The following is a 25,574-nucleotide window of genomic DNA, read 5'->3' as shown; positions in this document are numbered from 1 at the left end:
CCTCTGACAGTGCGGCACTCCCTCGGCGCTGACCCTCCGACAGTGCGGCACTCCCTCGGCGCTGACCCTCCGACAGTGCGGCACTCCCTCAGCACTGACCCTCCGTCAGTGCAGTGCTCCCTCAGGACTGACCCTCTGACAGTGCGGCACTCCCTCGGCGCTGACCCTCCGACAGTGCGGCACTCCCTCGGCGCTGACCCTCCGACAGTGCGGCACTCCCTCGGCGCTGACCCTCCGACAGTGCGGCACTCCCTCAGCACTGACCCTCCGTCAGTGCAGTGCTCCCTCAGTGCTGACCCTCCGACAGTGCGGCGCTCCCTCAGCGCTGACCCTCTGACAGTGCCCACTCCCTTAGCACTGACCCTGTGACAGTGCGGCACTTCCTCAGTACTGACCCTCCGATAGTGCGGCGCTCCCTCAGTGCTGACCCTCTTACAGTGCCTATTCCCTCAGCACTGACCCTCTGACACATGTCCCATGATGTAGTGAGGCAGGGAAGGGTGTGGACTCACTGAGTCAGAATGAACTTTGTTGATTGCTCTCTGAAAGTCTGAAACATTTATTAATCCAAAAGTTATTGACAAGTTGCAGGTAAACATCTTAGTTTATTTATAATTAAAAAAAATCAACTGTGTCTGCTTCCAATGTGAGTACGCTGCATTTCAATGTGAGCTTCCTGCTCCTGGACTGGAACTGGGGGCAAAGAGATTTTTCACGGGACGCGGGCGCTGATAGGAAAAGACAGCTTCCTTTAAATGGGGGGGGGGGGGGGGGGCGTGCGAATGATGTGCTGAAGTGAAGTGCAGTGCATGATGTTCTGCACTGTCCCAGTCAACTCACTCACTGTCACTGCTGTCAGCTGCTTCATGAACTCCCCCACAGGAAGTCATCGTTGAAGTGTCACCCAATATCAGAGAAATTCCTAATTTATAGGAGTGAGTGTCCCAGCACTGACTGTGTCTGGGGGAGGGGGGGGGGGGAAATGGGGAAGAGGGTCTTGGCTCCCTGTTTGGGGGGCACTCTCCAAATCCTGAGCTGAAGGACAGGACAAGTCAAAAGAACCCAATGGAGATGAAGTTGTGTTGGTGCTGGTTTTGGATTATCACAGCACCAATGCCTCCCTCTCTCTCCCTCTCTCTCTCCCCGTCTTCCCCCACATGAAGGATAGTATTTCTACTAATGTGCCCAAAATTACCAATGGCCCAATTGGCAGCTGCTTCTCTCTCCCCCAGTCAACCGTCGTCAGTCTCAAAACCATTTGGAAGAGTCTCTTTGGAAGAGTTAGGATTGTGTACCCAATTCCGATGGAAATGCAGCTAATCCAATCATTGGAGAAATATCCTGGTCAAAGGACATGTCTCTATCACAGATGCTCTTCCTGGGGTCCAACAACTAAATTCAGATCAGGAGACGAGGGGGTCAGGGAAAGGGAGTGGGGGGAGAAAGAGAGAGAAAGAAAAACAAAGAATAAAAGCTTCGAAAGGGAGGGGTGATGGGATTACCCTCCTGTTAATCAAGGGGCTCTTGTTTTATTCGGATTGGTGTCGGGGTGAGCTGTAGCTGTTTTTCTTGTCGGTATAAGACATATTCACTGAATTGTGAGGAATCCACACCACCACCACAGGATGCAACCACCCGAAATCCCTTGTGTAACAATCGCTCCAGAACCTGCAGCAGAACAAACAATCAGGAATCAGACAGCAAATAAAAAACACAAGTCCACTGGCCCACTCGGGTTCACTGAAAGAGCTCGTGAAAGCAATGAGAGAGAGCACCAATTGCCCGAGCTTTCACAAGTTAACAAGGCAATGATAAAGCAAAACCACTCACCCTCACTCCTGGACGGACAGGTTAGAAAATAAGAGTTTATATTAAACTGGTCTCTAACATATGGGCACTGCTGTATTTCCCCCTTGAACTCCATTTTGATTCAGCCCTACCCACGTCCCCATCTCCCCCTCACCCCCCCCCCCCCCCGATGGTTTGCAGTGCCCTTAGACTCTGCATGTAAATATCTGATTGGCCCCAGGGTGATTTCCTGGTGGTGGTTAGGAGCTTAAAATCAAAAACTAAAGAGTCACGGTGATCTGGTGGCAGGAAAGCCATTGGGTTGTCTGTGACAACACATCTGGAGAGATCTATAAACCTCATGTGGGTCAGACTTCTCCAACACAGGGAGTGGACACCTGACAGGTCAGGTGGGGTCCTGGGTCAGGGTACAGAGATTTACAGAAAGACCACCAGGAATGTCGAGGTCTCTGTCGCTGGTATATAATGGGTCACTTCTGTCTTGAATTTGGACAGAGTGGACTCAAAGAGAACAAAACCAAAAATCATCGCCACAAGAGAGTGAGTAAAAATCCAATGGGGAGTTTGGGAAAAATGCCTTTCCAAGAATCTGCTGGGAAGGAGGGTCTCATGGAGAGTAAGTGGTCATATGGATATATTAATGGGGAAGCTAGATAGGCCAATAAGGGAGAAGACAAGAGAAGGTGTTTATGGTAGATTAGCATGAGGAAAGATGGAAGGAGCCTTGACCCTAGCAGGAACTGGTTGGGTTGAATGGCCTCTTCCTATGCTGTATACCCCATATAATCCAATGTCAAAGGAAAGAAGTTAGACTAAGTCTTTATAAAACACCAGCTAAGCTTCAGAGTAATGTTCTTAATTCTAGACATTACATTTTAAGAAAGATGTAAGCTCATAAGAAATAGGAACAGGAGCAGGCCATTCGGCCCCTCGAGTCTGCTCCACTATTCAACAGGATCATGGCTGTTCCGGCATTCCTCATATCACTTTCCTGCCCTTGATTCCCCGACTGATCAAGAATCTACATCAGCCTTAAACATGCACAAGGACCCTGCCCCCACAGCTCTCTGTGACAAGGCGTTCCAAAGGCTCATAACTCAGAGAAAAAAATTCCTCCTCATCTCAATGTGAAATCAGTGCCCCTTTATTCTGAGATTCTGCCCTCTGGCCCCACGCTCTCCAATGAAGGGAAACATTCTCTCAGCGTTGACCCTGTCAAGCCCCTTAAGAATACAGTATGTTTCAATGAGGTCATAGAACATCAAACATTACAGCACAGGCAGGACAGAAGTGAGGACCGCAGGTGCTGGAAACCAAGGTTTAGATCAGAGTGGAGCTGGAAAAGCACAGCAGGTCAGGCAGCATCCGAGGAGCAGGAAAATCGAAGTTTCAGGCAAAAGCCCTTCATCAGTACACACCCTTCGGCCCTTGATGTTGTACAGAACTGTGGAACCAATCTGTAACTTACACAGTTCCATTTACATCCATATGTTTATCCAATGCCCATTTAAATGCCCTTAAAGTTGGCGGGTCTACTACTGTTGCAGGCAGTGCCTTCCACACCCATACTACTCTGAGTAAAGAAACTACCCCTGACGTCTGACTTATATCTATCACCCCTCAATTTAAAGCTATGCCCCCTCGTGCTAGCCATCACCATTCTAGGTTAAAGGCTCTCCCTGTCCACCCTATCTAACCCTCTGATTATCTGATATGTCTCTATTAAGTCACTTCTCAACCTTCTCCAACGCAAACAGCCTCAAGTCCCTCAACCTTTCCTCATAAGACCTTCCCTCCATTCCAGGCAACGTCCTAGTAAATTTCCTCTGAACCCTTTCCAAAGCTCCCACATCCTTCCAATAATGCGGTGACCAGAACTGCACGCGGCCACACCAGAGTTTTGTACAGCTGAAGCATGATCTCGTGGTTCCAAAACTCAATCCCCCTACCAATAAACACCATCACACCATATGCCTTCTTAACAACCCTATCAACCTGGGTGGCAACTTTCAGGGATCTATGTACATGGACACAGTGATCTCTCTGCTCATCTACACTACCAAGAATCTTACCATTAGCCCATTACTCTGCATTCCTGTTACTCCTTCCAAAGTGATTCACCTCACACTTTTCCAGGTTTAACTCCATTTGCCACTTCTTGGCCCAGCTCTGCAGCTTATCTATGTCTTTCTGTAACCTACAACACTCTTCATCACTATCCACAACTCCACCAACCTTAGTATCATCTGCAAATTTACTAATCCATCCTTCTACGCCCTTATCCAGATCACTTATAAAATGACAAACAATAGTGGACCAAAAACAGTTCTTGTGGCACAGCACTGGTCACTGAACTCCAGGATGAATATTTCCCATCATCACCACTCTCTGTCTTCTTTCAGCTTGCCAATTTCTGATCCAAACTGCTAAATCACCTTCAACCCCGAAACTCTGTATTTTGTGCAATAGCCTACCATGGGGAACCTTATCAAACACCTTACTGAAATCCACATACACCACATCAACCACTTTACCCTCATCCACCTGTTTGGTCACCATCTCAAAGAACTCAATAAGGTTTGTGAGGCACGACCTAACCTTCACAAAACCGTGTTTACCTATCGCTAATCAACTTATTCCTCTCTAAATGAATTTAGATCCTATCTCTTATAACCCTTTCCAACACTTTATCCACAACCGAAGTAAGGCTCACTGGTCTTCTGGCACCATTCCGGTCGACAGTGATGACATAAAGATCAAAGCCAAAGGCTCTGCAATCTCCTCCCTGGCTTCCCAGAGAATCCGAGGATAAATCCCATCCAGCCCTGGGGACTTGTCATTCTTCTAAACTCCAGTGAGTCGAGTCGAGTCTGAACCTGTTTAGCCTTTATTTGGAAGACAATCTGTCCAGACCGGGGATCATCCCAGTGAACCCTTGTGAGATGCTCTTCAGAGGGTCACTGTGGACCTAGAGTCATAGAGATGTACAACATGGAAACAGACCCTTCGGTCCAACCTGTCCATGCTGACCAGATATCCCAACCCAATCTAGTCCCACCTGCCAGCACCCGACCCATTTCCCTCCAAACCCTTCCTATTCATATACCCATCCATATGCCTCAAACAGCAAAGGCGGTAACTGTGCAGGTTCTCTCTCTCTCTCTCTTGCACTGACCTCACCATCTGCTTCCTTTGTCTGCTCTTCTCCCTTTTAAAACTGCTGTTGTTTTGACTTCTTTTTTCCCCAAAGTTCCAAAACAATGCAACAGCATATAAAACAGTAATTGCTGCTCCTGCAATTCGAGGAAATCACCTCCAACACCTAAAGTACCTCAAAAAAGGAGCAGCTGTTACAGCCAGAACATTTTCCTGTCCTCCATCTTGGATTACCCAGAACCCTCTGTGAAAAAGGGGCCATTTGCAGAACAACAGGAGAGGGACAAAGTTACTTTCTCAGCAGAGCTCTCAGGAGCTGAAATGGCATTCTGTATTCAACAACATTGAGTAACCTGTAGGGAAACCAATGTATAGGATACAAATAGAACAGATACTATATGTTGGTACAGGCCACTCTACAGTCAGATCAGACTACAGCCTGGAACTGAACTAAATGGTAAAAGGACCTGGAATGTGCTAAATGTGAAGCAGAAAATTATTATAATCAATTAAAGTCAAAAGCATGAGAGAAAATCTGACACCTTGTTACAATGCTGTTTGAGGAGTAAATGGAGATCAAGCCAGATTTAATGAGACCACATAACTGTGTCTGAAGAGTCGTATTAAGAGTGAGAGAGAGGAGGTAACATCCTCCAGCTCCTCTCACTGCTAGCCTGAAGCTGCGACTAAACACCAAACTCCGAGACGCAGGGCAGTAACAGACAGCACAGCTCAAAAAACACTAAACTAACGCTGCGTGTAATGCTCAGAAGAACTGATGTGTTCTCCAATTGATTCACCATCTCATAGAATTTCACAGGCAGAGAGATGAACAGCAGCACGGTGTTAGGTGCTATATGGAGTTAACCAGTGGCAAGGTACAACTGGCTCCTTTCTAAGTTGACATGGCCTTCCTGGAGATTTGGCAGAGGTCCCTAACACAATGACCAGATGTGATTTGAACATTGTGGAGAGACAGTTCAAGGAGAGCGGTTACAGAAGTCAGGACACAAGTTATACGCAACTCGGATCAGGTTTCAGGTTAGAGTGGTCTGCAGGAACAAGCTGCTGGTAACAGCACAGCTCCCTGATTGTCGCCTGGTGATTTCCAAAATCAGCTAGTGGCTGGACTGGGAATGTCTGGGAGAATGGGAGGCAGCCGTTACTCTCATGACTGGTGGCTTAGTGGTTAGCACTGCTGTCTCACAACACCAGGGTCCCAGGTTTGATGCCAGCCTCGGGCGACTGTCTGTGTGGACTTTGCACATTCTCCCCGTGACTGCGTGGGTTTCCTCCGGGTTAGATGGATTGCCATTGGGACTTACAGGGAGGGGGTAGAATGCTCTTTGGAGGGTCAGTGCAGACTCAATGGGCTGAATGGCTTCATCCTGCACTGTCATGTTTCTGTGACAGTGCAGGACATGGTCCTTGTGACCAGAGTCTCACCCCAGCTTCTGTCTTGTTAGTTTGTACAACATAGCACGGGGTTAGATACAGAGTTAAGCTCCCTCTACACTGTCACCCACGAAACACTCCCAAGACAGGGACAACACAGGGTTAGGTACAGAGTAAAGCTCCCTCTATAATTTTCAACAAAAGTAAAGCTGCCTCTACATTGTTACCAATGAAAGACGCTGGGTGCAGCACAGGGTTAGAAATAGTAAAGTTCCCTCATCGTTACTTAATATTTAATCTCGCACCCTCTCTGCCTCGGGTCTCAGCGTACTTTATTACAGTGTGGTGACCTGTTGGTATTTTGCACACCATCAAGCATTTGGCGTGAGATTCCCAAATGATAGGAATCAATGACAGTTAGAGAGAGGGTCCTGCTGCTTTCTCTCCAGCTGCTCGGGTGAGATTACTATTCTCAGTATCAGAAACCATGCAGGCTGCAGGTTTGAGTCTCAGCCATAAGGGATCAATAACTGACCAACAGCAAGGACACAAGATGTCTTACAATAAATTGTGAGAAACTGAAACTTCCTTCTAGTTTGTTGATGTGTTTTAACAAAAAGCAGCTCTATAAAAGGGGAACACAGTGAGAGCTTTGGAAAGGTCTTGGATACTATGCAGGTGATATAGGGGATGGAGAGGCACGGAGCTAATCCAGCAGAATTCCTCACCCCAGTTTACCAAAGCCATGAGAAAATGGGAAGGGGACAGAGATAATTTGGTAAAATGGTGCCTGGGGCTGCAATGTGGAGTTAGTCGGGGAGAATTCAAAATCAGACAGTACTGTCTGGAGCAGAGAAGATTCAGAAAGAAATTAAGACAGGACTTGAGAAGGTAAATCCTGAAATGGTCTTGATCATTAACAAGGTAACAACAGAACTCTTGACTGATCCAGCTTTGGGTTTATATGATGGTGGTTCACGTTATGTACATTCACAGCAAGGGATCTGTGCACAGTCGAGAGCTGGAGGGCACCATTACGTTGTATTTAGTTTGGCAAACTCCTGCTTCCTCTCAGAACAGTCTGACATCTGCTTAACATTTGGTGCTTGGTTCAAAAGATGGAATACAGATGGAATCAATACAAACCTGCTGGTGGAACAGCAACAAACAGCTGTCTGAAAATTCGACACAACTGACCCCCTCACTGCAGAGCGAGGGCTACACCTAGTCAAATTCTCAAAACCTACCGGGGACAGAACAAAGGTCCCAGTGGAGAAACAGCTGGAGAAATTCCCAATTCCTGATGGATTGCATGGACTTGGGGCAGGACAAGGCTCTGTGTGGAATGGGAAGTTCTGTCAGTGCAGGAGCAGTGTTCCAGACTAACACACAGTCTGACACTCACTGAATATTTCAGGAGCTGATGGACAGTAACAAGGGTACGCTGGCAGAGCCTGGGATAAGGTGAGACTGTGAGGTTGGTAACGTGTTGGTGCCAGGTGGGTAGTTATGAATTCTTCAACTGTAACACAGGGTTCAGAGAGCTCCAGGCACAGGGGAGTCACCTGATGGAAAATCCAATTTCCTGCAAGATTCCCATGGATCCGGCTGCATGTGGAATTCTACAGGATCCTGAAGGATCAGCCCGGTCTGTGCTGCTCCAATGGTCAGAAGGTAATGTCAGCACAGGTCAGCCAATGAAGCCTCAAAAACTCCCACTAAAACCAGCTGCTCACTGAGACAGAGAGATCTCTGAACATCTCTGGGACACATGCAATAAACAACCCCACCACCCTATGGCCGAACACTTCAATTCCCCCTCCCACTCCACCAAATTCTGGGCTGCCTCCATCACCCAACCCTAACCACCCAGTGCCTGGAGGAAGAATGCCTCATCTTCTGCCTTGGGATCCTCCAGCCAAACGGGATCAATGTCAATTTCACCAGTTTCCAAACCTCCCCCCCTCTACCTCATCCCAGATCCAACCCTCCAACTCAGCACCGCCCTCTTGACCTGTCCATTTTCCTTCCCAACTATCCACCCCACCCTCCTCTCCGTCCAGTCACCATAATCTCCCACCTGCACCTACCTATCACGTTCCCAGCTACTTCCCCCACATTTATCTGTCAGCCTCACCCACCCCCACCTCACATTCTCGATGAAGGGCTCATGCTCGAAACATTGACTCTCCTGCTCCTCAGATGCTGCCTGACCTGCTGTGTTTTTCCAGCACCACACTTTGATGACTGAGTACCAGAGTGAACCACTGGTGCTGGGTATCACTGGTCACCTTCTCTGAAATGTCACTGGCATCCAGCGAAGAGTCTCGCAATCTCCTGCCCATCCTCAGTGCACAGTGACAATGCCCTACTCAATCCATGTGCCCAGCTGTAAGCTGCTAGTGAGTAAAAGACACAACCGTGGGGTCAACAACTGAGTCTGACAATGAAAACAAGCAGACCACCTTACAGCCAAAACAATGAGTGGCTGGGGTGGCTTCCAGTGGCCTTAGATATTGAGTGTACGCAAACATTATATTTAAAGCTGAAAAACAGCATTGTCCATTGCTCGCTGGTGAATGCTGGTGAGGCTACACTAGGAGAACTGTGTACAGTTTTGGTCTCTTTACTTGAGAAAGGATGTACTGGCACTGGAGGGGGTGCAGAGGAGCTTCACTGGGTTGATTTTGGTGTTGAGGGGTTGGTTTACGCGGAGAGGCTGAGTTGACTGGGACTATATTCATTGGAATTTAGAAGAATGAGGGGGGATCTTATAGAAACATATAGATTTATGGGAATAGATAAGATGCAAGTAGAGAGATCAATTCTGGAAACTAGATCTAGGGGGCATATCCTCAAAATAAGGAGGGAGCAGATTTCGGAGGGAGCTGAGGAGGAACTTCTTCACCCAAAGGGTTGGGAATGTGTAGAATTCCGTGCCCTGATGAAGATACCTTGATGAATTATTTTAAGGCAAATGAAATAGATTTTTAACAGTAAAGGAATTAATGGTTACAGTGAGAGCACGGGTAAGTGGAGCTGAGGCCATGAAAAGATCAGCCCTGGTCATACTGAATGGCTGAGCGGGCTCAAAAGGCCAAGTGGCCTGCTCCTGCTCCTAATTCTTGTGTTCTCACAATCTTGTCCATTTCTAGTTTCAATTCAGCATTGCCTGCAGTAGTTTCACTTGCTGATTCCACCAGCCACAGCGACAAGTCTCACTGTGTCCCTGATGATCCATAACACGGTTAGATTTTGCGTCATGCAAATTCTGAAATGATGGCCTGAACACCCAAGCCTGGGTCATTAACATACGTTAGACAGGAATGCTCCTGTAATCCATTCATGGAGGACCACATCCTGCACCTTTGCCCAGAACCGACCAGCACTGAGACCGCTGCAAAAGAAACCTGTGGATGCTGGAGACCTGAAACCAAAACAGAAACTGCTGCAGAAACTCAGCAGATCTGGCAGCATCTTGTGGAGAGAAAGCAGAGCTAATGTTTCAGACCAGAAACATTTCCAGAATCTCTAGATTTTATTTTGTTCATCATTTATTCTCAGGTTTCTGTCACTCAGCCACACTGTCTTGTTTATTCCCTGTATTTCCAATTTTCCAGAGAAGTCTATTCCAACTGTACATGTATCTCCAACACACCGATGTCACAGCTCTCTGGTGGACATGTCTCTCTCTAACTGACTTGGTGACAGCTCTCATTCAATATACCCTGACCATTACTCCCCACTTTAACCACTGTGTGTAAACCCATCTATTTAAGTCCGGGGTAAGGAGGAATTCCTCCTCTCTGAGGGGAGGGAATCTGTGGAATTCTTTACCACAGAGGGTTATCAAGGCTGACTCATTTAAAATTCATTTTCTGGATTAGTGGTGCCGGAAGAGCACAGCAGTTGAGGCAGCATCCGAGGAGCAGCGAAATCGACGCTTCGGGCAAAAGCCCTACATCAGGAATAAAGGCAGTGAGCTTGAAGCGTGGAGAGATAAGCTAGAGGAGGGTCGGGGGTTGGGAGAAAGTAGCATAGAGTACAATAGGGGAGGGGATGAAGGTGATAGGTGGGGGAGGAGAGGGTGGAGTGGATAGGTGGAAAAGGAGATAGGCAGGTAGGACAAGTCCGGACAGGTCAAGGGGACAGTGCTGAGCTGGAAGTTTGGAACTAGGGTGAGGTGGGGGAAGGGGAAATGAGGAAACTGTTGAAGTCCACATTGATGCCCTGGGGTTGAAGTGTTCCGAGGCGGAAGATGAGGCGTTCTTCCTCCAGGCGTCTGGTGGTGAGGGAGCGGCGGTGAAGGAGGCCCAGGACCTCCATGTCCTCGGCAGAGTGGGAGGGGGAGTTGAAATGTTGGGCCATGGGGCGGTGGGGTTGATTGGTGCGGGTGTCCCGGAGATGTTCCCTAAAGCGCTCTGCCAGGAGGCGTCCAGTCTCCCCAATGTCGAGGAGACCGCATCGGGAGCAACGGATACAATAAATGATATTAGTGGATGTGCAGGTAAAACTTTGATGGATGTGGAAGGCTCCTTTGGGGCCTTGGATAGAGGTGAGGGAGGAGGTGTGGGCACAGGTTTTACAGTTCCTGCGGTGGCAGGGGAAGGTGCCAGGATGGGAGGGTGGGTTGTAGGGGGGCGTGGACCTGACCAGGTAGTCATGGAGGGAACGGTCTTTGCGGAAGGCGGGCCTCCTCCACCGCCGCTCCCTCACCACCAGACGCCTGGAGGAAGAACGCCTCGTCTTCTGCCTCGGAACACTTCAACCCCAGGGCATCAATGTGGACTTCAACAGTTTCCTCATTTCCCCTTCTCCCACCTCACCCTAGTTCTAAACCTCCAGCTCAGCACTATCCCCATGACTTGTCCGGACTCGTCCGACCTGCCTATCTCCTTTTCCACCTATCCACTCCACCCTCCCCCCACCTATCACCTTCATCCCCTCCCTTATTGTACTCCATGCTACTTTCTCCCCACCCCCACCCTCCTCTAGCTTATCTCTCCACCCTCAGGCTCACTGCCTGTATTCCTGATGAAGGGCTTTTGCCCAAAACGTCGATTTTGCTGCTCCTCGGATGCTGCCTGAACTGCTGTGCTCTTCCAGCACCACTAATCCAGAATCTGGTTTCCAGAATCTGCAGTCATTGTTTTTACCTCATTTAAAATTCAGCCTGTACCCAACCAGTAAGGGAATCGAGGGTCCCAGGGAAAAGGCAGGAGAGAGGACCTGAGGGTCATCAGATCAGTGACGATCTCAGTGAATGGCAGAGCAGACTCAAAGGGCTGAACAGCTGGCTCCTATAAGATACAGTATACTGTAGAAACTTGAGAGCCCAATACTCACACACACAGGGACACAGAGGCTCACAAAGGTGATGACCATTAAACAGCACAGATACAGACTCTAACACTGACCAAGAGAACACAACAATCTGAGGTCCAGGCCGAGCTGAGCCCTCACCTGGACTGAGTTGAGGCGGCAGTAACCATTGATGGGAAAGCGGATGACGTGTGTGGGGTCCTGGTTCCAGCCAGCGTTGACGGAGTTACACATCACATCCCCGGTCTCCGGGAAAATATCCTCAATCAAGGATTTCTCTCCACTCAGGCTGATCCGCTCCCCAAGGTCAGGGGTCACCCTCAGCACCAGGCATTCACAGGGCTGTGAGGATTTGCGAAGTTCTTTCTCTTGTTTCCACCTCTCCAGCTCCCTCACCATGGGCTGTAACTGATAAAACTTTGCCTCTTCATATAACAGGCTGAAATCCTGCAACATAACACATTTCATTTCATATCACCAGTTTCATTTCTGACAGGTTTTGCTCAGCAGTAGGCCATTCAGCCCCTCGAGCTCTTCTGTTTTTGTACATATAAAGTACGGAGCAGGAGAGAAACAGGCCATTCGGACCCCAAGCCTCATGTTAGCTTTATGTGCCCCGCAAGTCACCTTCACTTCATCTCATCCAATCATTGATATCATGGTCATATTTACCTCCAAGTCATTCTCCAACAGAGTGCGAGAGCATGCCTGAGAGAGTGCATGTGAGAGAGAGAGTGCGACACAGTGAGAACTAGACCCCCCCCATTGTCCCAGTGTAGAGTGGATCAGGATCACTCCCTGGGAAATTGCTGCGAGGCAATGAAATATCGGAGATTTGGACAATTTTGGGGAGGGGGTGAGACCATGCAGCTGGGTTAAATTAGATGGTTAGAGCATGGTGCTAATAACTCTAAGGTCATGGGTTCAATCCCCACACTGACCAGGTGAGTCATTGGGATTTGCAAGCTGTGCGTTCACACTATGTGACCAAGGATGGCCAAGAGAGAGCAGTTGGGAAGAGGGTGTGTGTAATAGCAAGTTTGATTAGATTGGATTAGATTAGATTAGATTACTTACAGTGCGGAAACAGGCCCTTCGGCCCAACAAGTCCACACCAACCCTCCGAAGTGCAACCTACCCAGATCCAATCCCCCACATTTACCCCTTCACCTAACACTACGGGCAATTTAACATGGCCAGTTCACCTAACCTGCACATCTTTGGACTGTGGGAGGAAACTAGAGCACCCGGAGGAAACCCACGCAGACACGGGGAGAACGTGCAAACTCCACACAGTGAGTCACCTGAGGTGGTAATTGAACCCGGGTCTCTGGCGCTGTGAGGCAGCAGTGCTAATCCCTGTGCCACCGTGCCGCCCACAAAGACTGTTTACAAACCATAACACTGTGATGGCCGGGAATCGAATCCAGGTCAACTGCTTGGAAGGCAGCTATGCTCACCACTATATCACCCTCTCAACAGCATCAGGGAGACCAGCACAGACTGCTCAGGATTTGCTAAAAACAAAATTGTAACTTTTAATCAGAAATGGGACACAAGAAACAGCCTTGAAAAGAGACTTTGTTTTATACAGCACGAGAAGGGGATGCTGATTGGTTGTGCCATCACTGAATGCAGCAGTTAACTGTCAGTCTTAAATTCCAGAGCAGACAGGTCAATTCTGATTGGTCAGGACATTGCCATGGACATGCAGTAGAGTTTAGTTGTCTCCGTGACCTCTTTTTATGGAAAAGGTACAAAGTCTGTACAAATTCCTTTAGTCCCCATTAAACAGGGTCCTGAGTATTTACGTATACAGCTTCTAATATGCACAAATGCATCACCGTTTGATCTTAAACTGGATTGTGGTGTAACTGTCAATGCAGTTTGGGTCATTTAACACATGCTGTCCGGTGACAGAGTCACATCTAAAGCAGGGGCGGTGAAAGGTCACTGGGTCGTGTTGTTCGATACATCCACCAATTGTTGGGACCCACAAAACTGGCATCGAAACTGCATGCCTACGGCAACATCCTGACCAATCAGAATTGACCTGTCTGCTCCGGGGTCTTAGACTGATAGTTAACTGCCGCACCCCCAGCCAACGATAGCCCAACCAATCAGCATCCCCTTCTCATACTGTATCGAACAGGGTCTCTTTTCAAGGCTGTTTCTTGGGTCCCGTTTCTGATAAGCGCACGACGAAAAGCTTCAACGTTTAGTAACACTGACATTCTGTACTACCAGGCAATTATTAGCTTAATCATTTCTGCATTCCATTCACACCGCAGTCCAACACCAACCACAAATTTGAGCTGATACCCAATTCCCAACAACAGAAAAGTGAGGAATTAAAAGGAAATGCATTCAAATATTCACCTTGAAATCCTCGGGGAGCAGGAGTTTCGATGTCCTGAGGAAACTGAGGACGTATCGGAAAATTTCTCCATCTCGGTCAATGAAGTAGTGCTGCTTTAAACTGTCCAGGACAATGGGCTCCGTGCCATTGAAAAGGCGTCCTATCCTGAGGGGAACAGTGTAAATACAGATCAACAGGTAGAACTGCCAGTGGGAAATTTACAGCTTACATCTATGTATTAGTTTCATTCTGTAAACGCTAGAGACTTCAAGCTGCAGAGAATTGATGAGATAAATTTAATAAACAACATGTTCTTGGAGTCAGTGTTTATTTGGTGAGTCCAGTTCAGTTTCTGATCAATGGTAACCCCCCCCCCCCACCCCCCACTCCGTCCCCCAACAAACCCACCAGGATTTTGATGGTGAGGGATTCAGTGATGGTAACTTCATTGAATGTCAAGGGGCGGTGGTTAGATTGTCTCTTATTTTTGATGATTCATGGCATTTGTGTGGCGTCAATGTTACTTGCCACTTGTCAGCTCAGGCCTGGATATTGTCCAGATCTTGTTGCACTTGGACACGGACTGCTTTAGTATCTGAGAATGGTGATGAACACTGTGCAAACATCCGTGAATATCCCCACTTCTGAGTTTATGATGGAGGGAAGGTCATTGATGAAGTAGCTGAAGATGATTGGGGGGATCTAGATTACAGTGGTGCTGGAAAAGCACAGCAGGTCAGGCAGCATCCAAGGAGCTGGAAAATCGACGTTTCAGGCAAAAGCCATTCATCAGGAATGGAGGTTGGGAGCGTCCAGGGTGGAGAGATAAATGGGGGGGTGGGGCTGGGGAGAAGGTAGCAAAGAGTACAATAGGTGAGTGGGGGTGGGGATGGAGGTGATAGGTCAGAGAGGAGGGTGGAGTGGATAGGTGGGAAGGTGGATTGGCAGGTAGGACAGGTCATGAGGACAGTGCTGAGCTGGAAGGTTGGAGCTGGGGTAAGGTGGGGGGGGGGGGGGGGGGGGGGGGGGGAAATGAGGAAATTGGTGAACTTCAACATCCAAGAACCACAACCAGTTGGTGTAGGAAGTCTTCAGATTCTTGGGTATTGGGACCGGTTTCTGGGCCAGGGATTAGAAGGTGCAGACTGTAGTTCAGCAATAGTGCTGCAAACATGGTCAGGAGGCTCCCAAGTGATAGAGGAGAATTTACAATTAAATTGTTCAGGGGAAGTGAGAGGGAGCAACAAGACATGTAAAGAGAGACCACAAGGAAGTAATGGCACATTAATGGCATGCACTAAGAAGAGAAAGAAATGCAAGGAGAGGTTAGAGTGCATGCATGTCGAGTCAAAGTGCAGAGAATAACTTTGTTGAGATACACACACAAGTAGCCACGTGGAAGTAGTGGAAATAGTGGAAATCTGGCTTAAAAATGGCAAAGATAAGGCATTTAATGGATGTGAGTTTGCTCGCTGAGCTGGAAGGTTCATTTTCAGATGTTTCATCACTCTTCTAGGTAACATCTTCAGTGAGCCTCCAGACGAAGCCTAAGATGTTACCTAGTATGGTGACGAAATGTCTGAAAATGAATCTTCCAGCTCAGCGAACAAACCTACATCCAGAACCTCAACCTGAGGCTACAAATCTTCTCAAAACTCGCTAAGGCATTTTATAGTCAAGGACTTAAATTGCTCCAAAAAGATGGGCATGGAGGAAAGGGAGATAGGATGGCAACACTAATTGGCAAAGTCAGTGTAATGTTGAAAAAATGGAACGTCCTTGAGGAGTCAAAGACAGAATCCGTTCAGTTAGAGTTGAGAACAAGAAAGCTATGAAGACGTTACAGAGAACCTCTCCCAGTGAGAGAGAGGGACAGTAGCAAGTCTTCAGAGAAATCAAAGGTGTCCAATAACAACAGTCTGGTGACACTGTGGAAATTTAATCCCCCAAAAATCAACCAGCTTAAAGGTTACAGTGAAGGGGGAGGCATTTCTGAAATGCATTCAGGAGAACTTCCTCAAAGCAGCACATTCTTGAACTAGTAGGAGTGGAGACATTGCTGGAGCTGATGCTGGGAAATGAGGAAGATCGAGTGTCTGTGGATAACACTGACCATCGTATCCGGAGATTTCAATCAGTCACACAGAGGGGAAGAGAACAATTGAAATTGAAAGAGAGGACACATCAATGGGACGAGGGAGGCTCGATCAGGAACAACAGGTAATCTTTAATAAGGAGATGGTTCAGGTCCAGGAACATTCCAACAAGAGCAAAGGACACAAAACCACACCGTGCTGGATCAGGAGGAGATGGAGAATACCACAAAGTCAGAGCGTGCTGGATCAGGAGGAGATGGAGAATACCACAAAGTCAGAGCGTGCTGGGCCAGGAGGAGGTGGAGAATACCACAAAGTCAGAGCGTGCTGGGTCAGGAGGAGATAGGGAATACCACAAAGTCAGAGCGTGCTGGGTCAGGTGGAGGTGGAGAATACCACAAAGTCAGAGCGTGCTGGGCCAGGAGATGGAGAATACCACAAAGCCACAGCGTGCTGGGCCAGGAGGTGGAGAATACCACAAAGCCACAGCGTGCTGGGCCAGGAGGAGGTGGAGAATACCACAAAGTCAGAGCGTGCTGGGCCAGGAGGAGATAGGGAATACCACAAAGCCACAGCATACTGAGTCAGGAGGAGATAGGGAATACGATGAAAGGAAAAATATATATTATTCATGGCAGGTAAATTCTTCAAGGGAGAACCAAATACAATGTGAGAGGAGAAATGAAAAGGAAGATAGAAATGAAATTTCCACTTAGAAAAGGAACTCATAGATATTCTACTGGCATGAAAATGGTAAGCAGGCGGGAGGAGGTGAAGTGGGTGCGATTAAGGGGATAGAGATGGACATATAGTGAGAGGAACAGGACAAAGCCAGAGCACTAACTGAGGAAGAGGAATTGGACAGTGGAGATGGTGGAGGGAGGGGATGGTGTGAAAACTGATGGACAGGTTGCCCTGGGAGAGCTGGCCATGCTCAGTGTGGATCGGTTATATCGCTGCTGAGGGTGGAAGAGGGCTGGGGTCAGCACAGGGGTTACCTTCATCTTCCTGAGACTGACTGAGGATTGAAGAATGGCAAATGTGACATTCAAGAAAGGACAGTCCTAGCAACAACAGGCCAGTTATCATCAGCAGTGGGTAAGGTTTTAGGGGGAAAAAGGGAAAATAAATGCTTGGAAAGGCTTGCATTAATTATTGGCAGGTCATCACATGAGTAAGAGGTGGACGAAGTTTGGCTAATGCAACTGAATTGTTTATGGGAGTAACAGGATGTTGACAAAGGTAATGTGGTGGATGGACTCTACGCGGAATTTAAGAAAGTGTTTGAATAAGGTGATTAACTAAACGGAGGCTCACAGAATTGGATGGTCAGAGTCAGCTTGGAGTAAAAGTTGGTTTAAGGACAGAAACCAGATGTGCTTTCTGGCTATGTTTTGGAATGCAGGATGGCTTTCTCTAAGGATCAGTGTTGTGATCGCCCTTTCAGTCAGACCTACAAATGAGTTCGGTGTTGAAATACAGGATAAAGTGTTAAAATTTGCTGATAATTCCCAAGTGTATCAAACTGTGCGGTTGGTGTGAATTGTCTGCAACAAGGCATGGTGAACTGAACAGGGCTCCATGGAATCACCAGCCAAGGGACAACACAGGCCTTCATCATCCAATTCGGAAGGGTTGTAGGGGCGGGGAGGGATCTGTGAGGAGGTGGGGATGTGTTGAGATAGTAGTTAAGCAGAGCAAATTAGATCCCAGGCTTTTTAAACAAAGGTTATGGGAAGGCCTGGCCATTACTAGAGCACTGTGCCCAATTCCCTTCATAAAGATGGGAAGAGTCTTGAAGAAGGTGCTGATGGGATTGACCAGAATGGCGGCAAGCTCGGGGGATGTTAGTGATAAGGTTAGTCTGGAGAAATGGAGGTCATTCTCCTTCAAGCGATGGAGATGGAGGTGTACAGGATTATGCCATCGCCAGGCACAGCCTGTGGACAAATAAACAATAATCTCAATAATGCCGAGGGGGCAAAGAGAAACTTGGCAAATGGCACAGGGGCCTGGGGGGGGGTGGTACAGGGAGGTCACCAAGCTCTGATTTCAGGTTAAGGTTTATGGGAGGGTGTGCAGGTGAGGAGACACTTATTTTAGGGAGGGGAGTGGATCCAAGATGCTGAATAATTTGAAACGGTAATTGGATGAGCACCAGATAGAAATCAAAACATGGGGGACAGAATGGAGGAGGGGGAACTGTCAATTTCTTTACGCAGGCCTAGCAGGACGTGATGGGTCAAATAGCCCACGTTAGTGTTTTAATGACTGTATTGCCCTTTGTGCTCAGTATAACTCCCCATATCCCATTGGTTCAATCAAAATGTCAAGGGCTGTCCCTCTCCTCTCCCCTCCCCTCTGGAACTCAGCTCCTTTGTCCATGTTTGACCCAAGGCTGGAATGAGGTCAGGAGCTGAGTGGCCCTGGGGGAACCCAAACTGGGCATCACTGAGCAGGTGCTGCTTGATAGCCCTGCTGATGACACCTTCCATCACTGTACCCATGATCGAGAGCAGACTGATGGGGCAGTAATTGGCCAGGTTGGATTTGCCCTTTATCAGATATATATTTGCCAGATTCCATGATAACCACAACTTGGCAGGTCCCTGATTAAGTCCAACATTTGGTTTAATATACAACCATTGGCTCAAATACATCTCCTCCCCAGGGCCTGGAGATTAGACAACAGGAAGCTGAGAATTCGATACTGCAGATTGGACACCATCAGTGAGCAGCCCCTTGTCTGCCTGAGAATTTCATTGCTGTGCTCCATTATCACGTCAGAATGAAATACCAAAACACAGTGACAGCACCAAAGACCAGAGACATTTCCTGAACTCTCACTGAGGAGCGTAACGTGTAAAGAGCAGCGAGTGAACGAGGGGCCAGTGGGTGGGCGGTGTTTGTGAAGCAGTCACCTAATGGAGAGGGAGCAATTCAGGCAGTACCTTCTACACTGTCCCCATCAAACACTCCCAGGGACAGGGACAGCATGGGGTTAGATACAGAGTCAAGCTCCCTCTACACTGTCCCCCATCAAACACTCCCAGGACAGGGACAGCACGGGGTTAGATACAGAGTAAGACTCTCTCTACACTGTCCCCCATCAAACACGAGGAGAAAGTGAGGTCTGCAGATGCTGGAGATTAGAGCTGGAAATGTGTTGCTGGAAAAGTGCAGCAGGTCAGGCAGCATCCAGGGAACAGGAGAATCGACGTTTCGGGCATAAGCCCTGAAGAAGGGCTTATGCCCGAAACGTCGATTCTCCTGTTCCCTGGTTGCTGCATGACCTGCTGCGCTTTTCCAGCAACACATTTCCAGCCCCATTAAACACTCCCAGGACAGGGACAGAAGAAGGTAGATATACTCAGAGTGACTCTGTCTATTTTGCCAGATTGTTTACCCACATTTTCCAGACTCTCACAGGGAGATTTTCCTTGAGGTAGTGCCATGGGAACGAGTGGGAGCTGGTTTGGAACCACAGCCAGAGTATTTGATGATATTGTCAGCAAGACTGTGCTGACCAATCATAGTTGCGAGTTGTGCTGGCACAGGAAGCTGCTTACCTAGAGTCGGTGTATTTGGTTAAAGTTGCTAAGCTGCTGGTGTACATGTGCCCTCCAACATCGATGTGAACAGGAGCATTGGACTTGGTGAGCTGTGCTGGCAATGGGATGCCTTGAGATGCCACAGGAGACACAGGGGAGCGGGTCAGAGAGAGCCGTGACATTGTTCTACCGTCCTGAAACAAAAGTCAGCTCTAATTATCTTAAAAGACATGACAAGAAATTAAATACAAGCTCAGGTAGGCGATTTGGCCCATCAAGACTGCTCCACCATTCAATGTAATCACAAGTTGATCAGGGGCTTTGACTCCACTCCCCATCCTCTCCTCATGTCCCTCTATCCCACAAGATCCTGACCTTCAATAGATTCAGCAACAGAACATCCCGAACACTCTGGGGAATTCCACATATTCCGTACTCTCGGAGGGAAGACAGCTCTCCTCATCTCTGTCCTAAACAATCATTCCTTTATCCTGGGACTGTGCCCATGTTCTTGATTCCATGGAGAGCAGAAACAACTTCTCAACATCTGCCCTAGCAGGTCCCCTCGGAATATCATCTGATGTTGCACCGAGATCACTCCTCATTCTTCGAAACACCAGAGAACATTGGCCCAGCTTACTGAGTTTCTGAACATGGAACAATGCCTCTCTCTCTCCCCCCCCCCCTCCACCACCCCAGTGATGAATCAAATGGACCCCCACTGTACTATCTCCACCAGGAGTATATCCTGCCATAACTATGGAGAACAGGCCACTCACTGTGGTCTCAGAAAAACCTCATGTCATTCTAACACAACTTTCTTATTCTCTCTCTCAAACTTACAAAACGTTAAACACTCCTGCCGTACCAGTGCAGCAATATTGGACTGAATGGCTTTCTTCTGCACCGCACGAATTCTGTGATCCTGCTGGAAGCTGAGTTTAGGGACCTCACGTATTTCCTCTGAAATTACAAAAAAAAAAGAATTTTAGTTTGCAGTTGGGTTTGCTGTCTCAGGGAGAGATGTTAGCTGAGGAATAATAAAATCACATCATAAACATGAATTTCACTGGACAGAAACCAATTGTAGCTGTGCCCACCCGAGTTGAGAGTTTGTGGGAACTTTTTGCTGTGGTTTAGATTTGTGAGCATATTGCTGGGATAAAGGGCACAGTGAGAAATAACTAGCAGAGAGTTTAACGCTTTGGCATCTGCTCTCTGGCACACCCACGCACAGGAGGATTGCCTCCTCCTGAATCTTTTGTCCCATCTGGATCTTCGCCATTAGACAACAGCAGAGTTTGTATTTAAATTTATTAGAAAATAACTACCCCAATGTCTTCCCTAAAAGAGTTGTAAAAGCTCTTAAAATACACCACCCCTAATTGCCCTTGAACTGGGTGTCTTGCTCAGCCAGCAGGACATTCAGAGTCAGCCATATTTTCTGTGGGTCTTAAAAAGTACAACAAACATGCTGAGAAATCATGAAGGCATAAGAGCAACTCACAGGTCAAACTAAAAACTAACTCTCCTTCTGCTTAACAAAACACAGACTATAAACACCATCCCTAACAATGGTGCAGTGGTATTGTCACTGGGCTAGGAAGCCAGAGGCCCAGGAGATATGAATTTAAATCCCATCATAACCACTGGGACTTAAATTCAATGAAAAAAAGAAACTACCATTCATTGTTGGAAAACAATCATTAATGCCCTTCAGGGAGGGAAACTGCCATCCCTTCTCTGGTCTGGCCTGTATGTGACTCCAGACCCACAGCAATAGGGTTGATTCTTAACTGCCCTCTGAATGATTGAGCAAAAGACTCCCAGTTCAAGGGCAATTAGATTCCCTACAGTGCAGAAACAGGCCCTTCGGCCCAACAAGTCCACACCAACCCTCCGAAGAGCAACCCACCCAGACTCATTTCCCTCTGACTAATGTAACTAACACTAGGGGTAATTTAGCTTGGCCACTTCACCTGACCTGCACATGGACTGTGGGAAGAAAGCCACGCAGATACGTGGGGAATGTGCAAACTCCACACAAACAGACGCCCAAGACTGGAATTGAACCTGGGACCCTGGTGCTGTGAGGCTGCTGTGCTAACCACTAAGCCACCGTGCCACCTTGCTGCTAGGGATGGCCTAGCCAGTGATAGCCACATCTCATAAAAGGATAAGGATAAATCCTTGCTGACAGTCTTACTTCCTTGTCTAGTCTCCAGGTTTGTCAATCCCTGCGAATACAGGAGTGAAGACAGTGCAGTGGAGGACAGCTGCTCTAACGGAGCCAGGCAAGTGGCCAATCAGAAGGAGCTTTACGTTGGATTTTGTCCTATCCCCAGCTGCAATGCCCAGTCTACCTCAAAAACATTAACTCTGATTTCTCTCCAGATTCTGCCGGACCTGCTGAGCTTTTCCAGCAATTTCTGGTTTTGTTTCTGACTTACAGCAGCTGCAGTTTCTAATTTTTTCCTCCTTACTTTTGTTCATTTCCCTTCTCCACAAGACTGTAAGATTTGCAGATAAATAAAAACATTCTGACTATCAGCATTATTTTGTTAATTGTTAGATTATCACAGGCCATTCAGCCCACGATGTGCATACTGTCTCTTTGAAGGAGCACCGTAACTGGTCCCAGCGGCAACCCCGCCTCACCCCAGTCTTGCCTTTAGCCCCTGACCCTGCAGTTTCTCTCTTGGCAAATGTTCCGTTTTCATTTCAAAAGGCTGCAGTATTCCATCAGGCCCATGCACGGTGGGGGCCCTAAGCAATCACTGAGCGAGTACAGTTCTCCTCATTATTTCATTGCCTGGCAGGGATTTGTATCTGTGGAGGTGTTCCCCTGTCAATGGACACTGCATTGTATCAGACGCCTGCTACAGCACCACTCACTACATTCACCCCTTTCACCAATCGAAAGAGAGTTATTTCTTTTCCACTCTGATGATTTCAAATAAAATGTAATAAATATTCTGGACAGAGAGTAACACACACTCTTACCCTGCCTTACCGTCTCACAACCTGCTCAGCTCCCTGACCATTCCGACCGAGTTAAAGACAAAAAACAAAACAAAGCCAGGGGATAGAGTTTTGACCCAAACATTACATGTTGTAAAAGCCACAGGAAATGCACCTTGTGATTACACATCTAAATCTCACGCAGCCAATCGGGTTTTTAATTCCATGTACTCACATCACCTTCCTAAAACAATCTGACCCTGACTTCACCAGAACCGAGTCAAGGGAGATCTCAAACTAACAGTTGCTAATGTCACCCTATGGATGTCACAGTTTGTTACTGATACAAAATGCTTGGGAGCTGTAGTGTGAATCTGTCAGCTCCATTACAGCATAGGTATCGTGCTAACTCCATCACCAAACCACAATTAAACTCTAAGTGACCTCAACCAGTTCCTCAACAACTATTTGATTTCATGATCTGAAGCGAGTCAATTCCATCTTTGCAGAAAAATATATTGCGCACATCAGACTGGTAACATTCACCTTGAAAAGACAATCGCACAAGGCCAGCAGTGTTGTTACCGACCCTGTTCACTCTACCGTCTCTAGCTCCATCTCTCCTTTTCCCTCACTCTCCCCTTCCTTGCAGTCAGCATGAAGACCACTATTTCCTAGTTGCTAACAGTTCTGAGGAAGAGTCACTGGATTCGAATCTTTACTCTGCTTTCTCGCCACAGATGCTGACAGGCCTGCTGAGTTTCTCCAGCAATTTCTGTTTCATTTTGGTACTGTTCCACCTGAGAGGAACAATGGCGCTATTGATAAAGACACCGCCTGCTCCAGTGTTCACTGAATTAATTTAAACACACCCACCCCAACCTTGTATGAGTTGTAATGACTGGCTCAGTCCCAGATTCAATGCACAATCTGTCGCAAGTTTAACTGGTCTGTATAATCAGCAGCTTCAGAGGGCTCCTGATCTCTGCAGCTATTGGGATCTGTCCTGGGTGTTTTTAAGGGCAGAGTGAAAAGCCAGGCAGAAGCATCACAGAATCAGTGAAAAATACACTTTTGTTCCTTGAACTTTTATTGTGCACTCTGAGTTATGATAAAAATATTAGGGACGGAAAATTTAGCTCCAACAGAAACTGCAAATCCAAAATAAAAACATAAGTTGCGAGAGAAACTCAGCAAGTCTGGCAGCATCTATGGAGATAGAAGCTGAGTTAATGTTTTTGGTTGTTCAACAGACAGTCAAACATCATTACACTGACCAACAAATAGATTTGTTCACATTACACTCCGTGTGGGAAAGGACAAACTGGCAGAAACAAGGGATACTGCAGTTGGAGTGACAGATCATGTGATGAATCCGCCTGGGATACCACCAATAAGCGTTGGTGACTGATATCACTCATTTTTCTCTTTTATCTAACTACCAATGGGATGGGGGGGGGGAGGGAAGAGGGAGCTTACCAAAGCCTGGGATTTCAAGGTGAACTCAGATAAGGATGGCAGACGTTAAGCAGCCTTGGGGAAGTGAAGGGTTAATTAGGTCTTTGTAGAGAAGGACCTCAACCAAACAAGTCCAAAGTGACAAACCAGCTCTGATTGTGCAGTTCAGCAATAGGCTCAGAGACACAGTTATCTGTCTGACCACTGGGAAAACAGACAGAGGCTGACATAGCTGTCATTGTGGCTTCGAGAATCCAGCTGCTTCACTCTAAACCACCTCCGAGAGCAAAGAATTGCTTCTTCAAATTACAAAGTCAAAAAATGCCAGTGATTGCCAAATCAACAACGCCAAACCCTTTAATGAATGGTGACAAATACCAAATTCCTTAAGCTGATTACACTAACTGGCAAAGGTATGTCAAAGGTGGGACTATTATAAATTGGACAGTCTACACCTGGGTTGGACTGGAACCAACATCCTTGGAGGTGCTTTTGCTAACGCTGTTGGGGAGGGTATAAACTAATGTGGCAGGGGGATGGGATCCAAATGAGGAGATTAGTGGACAGTAAGGGGGTAATAACTAAAGCCTGTAAAGAACTAGATAATGAATTCAGAGTGACTAAGGGGAAAGAGTAGGCAGGGAGTAGATGATGAACACAGAGGGACTGGTGGTCTGAGGTGCATTTGTTTTAATGCGAGAAGTGTAGTAGGTAAGGCAGCTAAAATTAAGGCTTGGATTAGTACCTGGGAGTATGATGTTATTGCTATTACTGAGACTTGGTTGAGGGAAGGGCATGATTGGTAACTAAATATCCCAGAATATCGATGCTTCAGGTGGGATAGGGAAGGGGTAAAAGAGGTGGAGGAGTTGCATTACTGGTCAGTGAGGGTATCACAGCTGTGCTGAAGGAGGGCACTGTGGAGGACTCGAGCAGTGAGGCAATATGGGCAGAGCTCAGAAATAGGAAGGGAGCGGTAACAATGTTGGGGCTGTACTACAGGCCTCCCAACAGCAAACAAGGGTTAAGGAAAATCCCAAAGCCTTTTATTCATATATAAGGACCAAGAGTGTAACTAGTGAAAGGGTTGGCCCACTCAAAGACAAAGGAGGAAAGATATACATGGAGTCAGAGAAAATGGGTGAGATTCTCGGTATTCACCGAGGAGAGGGACGTGGCAGATGTTGACTTTAGGGATAGATGTTTGATTACTCTAGGTCAAGTCAGCATAAGGTGGGGGGGGAAGATATTGGGTTTTCTAAAAGGTACTAAGGTGGACAAGTCCCCAGGACCAGATGGGATCTATTCCAGGTTACTGAGGGAAGCAAGAGAGGAAATAGCTGGGGCCTTAACAGATATCTTTGCAGCATCCTTGAACATGGGTGAGGTCCTGGAGGACTGCAGAATTGCTAATGTAGTCCCCTTGTTTAAGAAGGGTAGCAGGGATAATCCAACTAATTATAGACT

General features: G+C 47.4%; 1 protein-coding gene across 2 annotated transcripts; it reads right to left on the bottom strand.

The window, feature by feature from the left end:
• Window positions 1-585: 585 nt before the first annotated feature.
• Window positions 586-24,391, bottom strand: LOC122558709 (BTB/POZ domain-containing protein kctd15-like). 2 transcript variants are annotated; one of them, XM_087995559.1, is made up of 6 exons: window positions 24,255-24,391; window positions 20,532-20,651; window positions 19,707-19,882; window positions 14,062-14,206; window positions 11,824-12,129; window positions 586-1,668 (listed from the first exon to the last, which is right to left on the bottom strand). In XM_087995559.1, the coding sequence occupies exons 3-6, from the start codon at window positions 19,868-19,870 to the stop codon at window positions 1,510-1,512; spliced, it is 774 nt and encodes a 257-aa protein (XP_087851685.1). In that variant the 5' UTR covers window positions 19,871-19,882; window positions 20,532-20,651; window positions 24,255-24,391; the 3' UTR covers window positions 586-1,509. The 2 variants fall into 2 exon arrangements, with proteins under 2 accessions (XP_087851685.1, XP_087851686.1); XM_087995560.1 differs by having other exon boundaries at window positions 20,557-20,651.
• Window positions 24,392-25,574: the final 1,183 nt, after the last annotated feature.

The sequence above is a fragment of the Chiloscyllium plagiosum genome, unplaced genomic scaffold, assembly GCF_037043375.1.
Source record: "Chiloscyllium plagiosum isolate Xiang-an unplaced genomic scaffold, Cpla_swu_hap1 HiC_scaffold_17, whole genome shotgun sequence".
Lineage (NCBI taxonomy): Eukaryota > Metazoa > Chordata > Chondrichthyes > Orectolobiformes > Hemiscylliidae > Chiloscyllium > Chiloscyllium plagiosum.
This window is presented reverse-complemented; position numbering and strand designations above follow the sequence as displayed.

Bases quoted from the DNA above. Each gene is read 5' to 3' on its own strand.
- LOC122558709 (XM_087995559.1), bottom strand. From the start codon at position 19,870: ATGTCACGGCTCTCTCTGACCCGCTCCCCTGTGTCTCCTGTGGCATCT. The intron at 14,207-19,706 runs GTAAGCAGCTTC...TGTTCCCCTCAG, and splicing joins ACCAAATACACCGACTCTAG to GATAGGACGCCTTTTCAATG. The intron at 1,669-11,823 runs GTGAGGGCTCAG...GTTCTGCTGCAG, and splicing joins GCCGCCTCAACTCAGTCCAG to GTTCTGGAGCGATTGTTACA.